At 31.7% G+C, this 7712-nt stretch overlaps 2 protein-coding genes across 2 annotated transcripts; both read right to left on the bottom strand.

Moving 5' to 3' along the window:
- Positions 1-649: 649 nt before the first annotated feature.
- On the bottom strand, positions 650-1075 carry LOC137822133 (auxin-responsive protein SAUR64). Its single transcript, XM_068627040.2, has one exon. The coding sequence runs from the start codon at positions 1073-1075 to the stop codon at positions 650-652; it is 426 nt and encodes a 141-aa protein (XP_068483141.1).
- Positions 1076-2417: 1342 nt separating this feature from the next.
- Positions 2418-3363, bottom strand: LOC137822127 (auxin-responsive protein SAUR66). Its single transcript, XM_068627033.2, has one exon. The coding sequence runs from the start codon at positions 3285-3287 to the stop codon at positions 2679-2681; it is 609 nt and encodes a 202-aa protein (XP_068483134.2). The 5' UTR covers positions 3288-3363; the 3' UTR covers positions 2418-2678.
- Positions 3364-7712: the final 4349 nt, after the last annotated feature.

The raw sequence follows: 7712 nt of genomic DNA, 5'->3' as shown, positions 1-7712 counted from the left end.
CCACACCTTTACTTGCTCCATAACAAACATCTCAGACGCATCAGTCACATCCCTTTTAAAAATGATAGAAATTATATTTGATCACGATAATAACTATATCAATTACTTAAACTTTTAAAGTGTTTTCTAATAAGATATTTTAGTCTCTATGTAGCGAAATAATGAAAAGGTATAGAAAGAAAAAAAATATGACGTGAAAAAAAAATGTATTTTGACAAAAAAAAAAGAGTACAGTAGTTAAAAAATATCTAACATTAATTTGAATATGAAAAGAATATTAAAAGCAATACAAAAATTATTTTTGTATAGTAACATAATTTTTTTTAACATATTTAATGTTTGATATCATATATCCATATAGAAGGGCACAATCGTCAATTGATAATTCTTTTATATAATAATAGTTTTTCATTGATACTACATTATAATTATGCCTAAATATAGTTATATATTTCCATGCAAATATCAAGAGTTGAGGACACTTAATTAACAAATGGCAAGAGCACATGCATTAGAGTGAATCGTTTTCGAATTATGAATGTATAATTCGTTTATTGATACATTTGTCCATGGTTGATAGCAAAATGAATTCAAAGAATAGGTTATGATCAAAACACGAAAAAGAAAAAAAAAATTGCAAATTAATAGTTCAGTAGCTGCAAAGCAAATGTTGTTGATTGGTTGGTTCACGATGATGATCAAATGAAGAATGGCATCGACTGGTAGGTATGAACATCAACACAGCTTCTTCAAGATCCTTAGTTACGTTTCTCTCGATCAACGTTATCACGTACTCTATTAACGTCCCTTCACAAGGCAGCGTTAAGGGCACGTTGCTTGAAAGACCAAACTCTTCTTCTGCCATCTTGAAAAGCTCTCTGAAAATGTTGTTTTTCAAGTACTGTAAGGGAAGCACAAAGCGTTTCTGATCCATGCTGTACACAACAAAGTGACCCTTTTCAGCTTTCGTCCACACGCTGCAACCTTCTGCTTTTGCTGCATTTTCTTGAGTCTTTGGCCACAGAATTCTCTTCCTTTGGTAATTTGTGGCCTCCTTCTGCCACTTCCAAGCCATTTGGATGATCTTTTTTGAGGAAATCATTTGGATGATGAATTATAGGATACTGGAATCTAGGAACTGGTTGGTTGTTTATATAATCAGAGATCCACATGTGACGTGAACACAAATATGTAGTAGAAAAAGAAGAGTAATTTACAAGGGTGCATGCATGCATGGACTTTGTTGTGGTGTTTAGGGAATGAACTTAAGGAGTGTGTCCCAAATAAATTTGGGGTGTATGCAAAATTTGTGACTACCCACTTGCGAAATGGTTTATTGGATTGGAGATAGGACAGGATGGTGGGCAAGAAGAACAGGAAAAATGAGCATTATTGTAATTACTTGGGAGAAGTGTGTACAAATGGTGGAGCATGTGGTGATGCCTTTAATTGTGAGATTTGTTGCATTCGCCGACTTATGGACAAGTGAGAGTAATTATGGTGATGGGCCAAATGGAAAAAGGCAAGGAAACGGGGCATGTTGGATCTTAATTGTGTGTGTGAACTGTCTCCCACAACATTTTCATGGCTAAATCAAATGCATACTGTGGAGTACTTTTTTTCTTTCAATTTTCACTGCATCAAAACTTCACAAAATAGTTCAGTTGCCCAAATAATTGTACACATCAGTGTCCACTTGTTTTCTATGTGGGAGGCTAAGCTCCACGATATGTGTATTGTGAATCTGGTTTTATTGGACTAGTTGAAGCAACCAAATTAACCCTTTGAATTTTACTCTGCTAAACGTAAGATAACTGATTTTTTTTTCCAAGAGAAACATGTTTTTTAGTTTGTTTATTTAATTTTTGGTTTTAGTTTGTTTAACTTTTTTGCGTATGTCGGATTTGTAAATTTTGACTTAGTTATGATAACTCCTATAATCTAATCCATGGTATTTACAGAGATAATTATAAGTGGTGGTGAAGAGTACATCAATTGAAGTAGAAGAAATCTCTGTATTTTACCGTCATGGCTAGAATTCATATTCACTTAGTGTTGCAGTGTTTTTTTTTTTTTTTCTGAGATATTAATGTATCAATTTGTAAATTTTAATCATCAAATGTTTGATCAATAATAGTATGAAGTTAGACCGCTAAACAATTATCTTAAATATTGTTCTGGACAACTCAGTACGTAATATGAGACCTATAACATTTAAGTGGTAAAAACCTAATGTATTATTTGTGATTTTATAATAATATATATTTATCTTATTTTCGATTGTTATTCATATTAAATGATCTCTTTTATTTATAGGTGATTTTCTGGGATTTTCACGATTCTCTCTCGCATAAAGTTCCTAGAAAACAAAATCGACATCGGATTCTTCAACATGCTATATCAAACTCGGCCATGATCTTGCAAATACTAAAAACATTGATATTTCCAATCTGTACAAAATAAATTGATATGCCAAATTCTTACGAAACATATCACGTGGTTCAAAAAGATAGGAAAAAAGCGATGAGAGAAAGTTCTGAAGCGTATTGTACTTCAAATCTTAGATTCACTCTCATATTTAATTACAAAACTGGTTCTGGAAGAAACAATAGAGATTCTACAAGACTTCAATCTATATTTGTAATCTTGATTTTGTATACAAAAATATCAAAATGGCTTCAGAAGCCATAAATAATCCTTTGTCCGTTGCTCTGCATAAGGCCATTGCCATGCGAAGAAGAAGAAGAAGATGACGATGACGATGATGATGCCACGTGGTGACACGTAACCATTGAAGTGATCAAGGCCTTCTCAACATCTTCGGGAACATGTTCCCGAACCAACGAGATTATGTACTCCAAGAAGAGGCTGTCACAAGGTAACGTAATGGGTCCATTCGATGGCAACCCAAACTCCTCTTCAGACCAATTCAATAGCTCTTTGAAGACGTTGGTGCTAAGGTACTTAAGAGGAACCACGAATCGCTCATGATCCACGCTATAAACCACGAAGTGACCCTTGTTTGGTGTTGAAGAATGAACATTATCAAGGTGCCTCGGGTATGAAATTCTCTTGCGTTTTCCCGCAGCCATTTTCTGCCACTTTCTTGCCATTTCAATAAGCCTATTTGCACTTATCATGATGAAGAAATTTTGTGAGAAGTTTAATAACTTTGTGTTGTGTTGTGTTGAATTGAATGGGGTGTCACTTGTTCTGGTATTTATATTCAGAAAATTCGACAGCAGCATATGGAAGTGTATCTGTAGTGTTGTCGTGATATGGTGCATGGCCACGTGTCATCTTGCAGAAACCAACCACGTAACAGGAATTGCGCTTGTTGGTGGATTATATACTTGGTCTACGACACACAATATTTGTCTGCGACACACTTTGCCACAAAAGCTAAAGATTCATGCTGAATCGTTTTCTTGCTGGAAGGTACACGAACCACAAATTAACATTTTAGATAAACCCAACAAGGGATTTGGCTGGGAGGTAACATAAACCTAAATAATGCAAAGATAGTTTATAGTGGATTAACCACACATCGTTGTAGAGTTTTGTAAGATGCATGAATGTGAACAAAAAACAAAATTAAAAACAGTTATGTGTGTATCAAGTCTTTAATACATCAAATGCTTTGTCTGGCATTGATAACGCTACATGGCTAATTGTTTATGGAAAGGGAGGCACACATACACAACTTGGATCATCATTGTAGCACAACTTTTTTTTTCATATTCTCACAATGGAAGACAGATTTTAATGTTTTTAAGTCTCGTATCTCTACACATTAAAACTAATTTTTATCATTGTAACGTTCTGAATGAGACGGGTTCTGGATAAGATCAGGATAAAATATTTTTCTCTATAATCACATTTTAAATTTTGAGCTGTGTATAAACAGGGAAGTTTTGAAAAAAAAAATGTAGAAAAACACATGATTAATTTTTTCTAACCCTATGAGAAGACAATTCTAAAAATCATCAAACAAGCATATGAGAGACAATTCTAAAATCATCAAACAACCCTATGAGAGACAATCCTAAAAATCATCAAATAAGTAGATTTGTTCTTACAGAAAATAAGTTGAACCGTCCAAGGTGAATGATGAACTTTTTGACGATGAAGATTGATGATGATTCACCTACTTCTATTGTCTAAGTTACTAAAAACTTGAAAAGATAAGAATATTCAAGTGATGAGGTTTGAATGTGTACTCTTGAATAATAATAACAAAGCTATATGCCGATATTTATATAGGTTTTGGGGTTTAGAGAAATATTCATTTAGTTACAAAAGATTGTACTGATTAAGTTATTATCATATAAATCAGTTTTTTATATCTCAGTTATTCATATTTAACCCAAATATCTCAAGTGGTTATTAGACTCTCAATATTTTTATATTTTGATTAGTTATTCTCAATTAATATTAAAGATAGAAAACTTGATAGAATTTATTTAATTATTTATTTTAATGTATTTTGCTGATATTTTGAATAGCATCTGAAATTAAGATGAACAAGTAATTATTATAATAAATTGTATTTCATTTTTTTATTAGCAATTAATAATAATTTCACTTAATAAAATTTGTTTATTTTATTGCATTAAGAATTTTTACTTTAATTGTCAAATAACAAAATAATTTATTTAACTATCGTACTAAAATACTCACTATTCAAATTAATCTACTAAGGTAGACATCTAATAACTTCTTAATAGGAGTGTTTATTTTATTTTATTTTATTTTTTATAAAAAAAAAATATAGGATTTAATATGTTTTTCGTCTTTATACTATATCGCAAAATTGAATTTTTTTCATATTCTAAATTTTAGACCTCTTGGATATTTGTAGTAAGAAAAATATTGGAATAAATTTTTATCAATGTTCTTTTTTTGGTAACAAGGGAATTTTCAGAGTAAACTTATTATAATATTATCACATCCACTACGTGAGTAATGAGTCAACATAAAATATTTTAACATTCTAGTTCAGAGTGAAAAAATTATCAGGATTCATTTCAATAGTTTTCTTATTACAAGTTTAAGGAAAGTTTAAAATTGTTCTCAAACAGGTTTGGGGCCTAAAGAACGATTGTTCCTCCTCTACCTTCGGTCGGTCACTGATGTTTCAAGCTCTCTGTTTCACCTTCCTTCTCTCGATCGTCTGGCTCCAAAGGTGGGGTGGTACCTGCAAAAAACACCCCAATGCTCAATTCAGTCGTCGAGATGTTAGTACTTGGGTGTTAGAGTATTGTAGATAATGACGTACCTTTCTCCTTGAAATGCGTGGTATTTATTTTACCTTGATGAGCCTTCGTTGGTGGGCCGGATTAGAAAGTTGATTCATGTTTAAGGTTGCACTAACTCTTAACTATGCTTCATGTGACATTTTCGTCATGGTTAAGTGGTTAGTTGATCTGAGTGTTGGCCGACTCACTGAGTCGTCGGAGTCGTACCAGTACAAAACTAAAGAGAAAAATCAATTTAACATGAGAGTAGAGAGGAAAAAAACATATATAACCCTAAATTATATTAATATAAATGACAAAAAAGAAAACAGGTTTGTGTATTGGATAGAATGGTTACAGCATTTAGTGTCTCCACGATGTTATAAACAATAGGTGTGGATAAAATAACACCATGCAAGGTCCAATTTTGAAACTTCATTTCTGTATAAAACCATCCAAGTATATCCAAAGACACTAAAGCTACAAAAAAACTCAGAACCTCACCCCAATTGAAACTGAACATGAGAATGAAATTCAGCCATACTCTAACTATTGTGATTCAAAACATACATATTACACCTTCACCTACGTACCAAAGTCCCTTCTGTTGCTCTGAGCCTCTGATACACAAAACTTTTGCTTCCTTCAAATCTATTTTCGACACTTAAGCTTTACTTCCTCTTGGCTGCAAAAACTATTAATATATTGTTCGATATAACCCAAACTACAGCAAACCAAACAATGTTGCATAAAAATATTTTTTTTATGACCGACATGTAACGAACCCCTTGAAATGTCGAAACAGTTGTCACTTTCGCTTGCAAAGGCACTTGAATTCCGCACCACTCTTTGGTTACAAGTTGCACACATCATCTTATATTCCTCTGGACCAAAATCTGTCCTCATTTATGCATTCTTAGATCATTCTCTAACTTATACTTACACTGTCACATGTAGAATATCTCACATCGATCAGAGATTAGAGTCTTTCATATTATATAAGTGATTGCAAACCTTACCTCCATGATATTACGAAGTGGACTTTAAGTCTAATTCAACCTCATAAAACTGACTCATGGAGTGAGGTTTGCACTCACTCATTAACAGTAAAATAGTTTAAAGATAATAAAATCAGAATAATAATAAAATATGAATTAATAACCAACACTACATAATTATCACACAAATTCACATAATTTTACAATCGAGGTGAATGATACTTTAGGTTGGAGATCATACATTCATTAAAAATTATAATATTTAGTAATATATATGGATGCAAACCTAATCTTTTATATACCAATTTTATAAAATTGAGTTAGATTTAAAGTCAATTTTTTATTAATTTATATATATTTTTTCTCTTAATTCACTAAAACGTATTTCTTTTAAAGACAAAATTGGGACAAAATTATAAATAAACACTTTAATAAATGTTAAGAAAAAATCAGGTACCATTAGAAAAATTAAGACGGGTCAATAAAACTAGTACAAATATGAAAAATATTGATTTTTTTGAAGTATCAATAGTTTGTGATTTTCTACATTAATATAAATAGACAACAACTTATATGCATGAGAGAGATGAGAGCTGGATTAGTTTAATTTAAATACTTTTATTTGTTAATCTTGATTAAGTCCATACTTTAGCAATTTAAGTTCTATTTTTTATTTATATTAAAACCAACATCCAAGTAAAGATATTTATGAATATATTTGCATAGAATTTTGATTATTTGAATAGATACACATCCACAAGCAACTTGACTAAAAAAATCTCAAACTCCTACACTAACCCTTTTTCTCAAGCAAACAAAATGACTCATTCCTTCCACACCTTCCTAACTTCCTAATTTTAGCTTCTTCTTTTTATAGCCACCACATACAATGAAGGAAACTTAGAACCCAAACTTCCCCTCCCAACCAAATATTTCCTCCAAAAATAAGTGTTCCACCCATCAAACCAAATCTAATAAACTCACCTCCCTTTCATTGAACAAATCATAAATGTCATGTTAACATGAAAAGAAGGACTTAACCTACACCACAATACTTTTTTTCTCCACCTCTACTTTCCTAATCATTAAAAAAAAAAACATTATTATCCCAAAACACCTTTCTTCTCCCATTGCTAACCCCATCATAATTGTTTAAATAAACTTTAAATAGAACAAGTTATAAATGGTGGCGCTTGAAGAAAAGGAAAGAAAGTAGTTGAGGAGTGAAACCAAAATTTGTTTTTAGTGTTCCACAAGGCTAACCTTTCCCTCACCAAACAGACTCTTTCTTTTTCTAAGTTTTTTAACCAAGGAGAGTGTCTTTCTCTCCTGTGTTTCTTCCTGCACCGGATCAAAGTTTTTTCTTTATCAATTAAATAAGAGAAATGATCAAATGATTCATCTAACTCGTTTTCATTTTGTAAAACTCTTTTTAAAACACATTTTAGAAAAGTTATTCTAAAAATATACGTTTCAA

The sequence above is a fragment of the Phaseolus vulgaris genome, chromosome 11 (assembly GCF_051622355.1).
Source record: "Phaseolus vulgaris cultivar YP4 chromosome 11, ASM5162235v1, whole genome shotgun sequence".
Lineage (NCBI taxonomy): Eukaryota > Viridiplantae > Streptophyta > Magnoliopsida > Fabales > Fabaceae > Phaseolus > Phaseolus vulgaris.
This window is presented reverse-complemented; position numbering and strand designations above follow the sequence as displayed.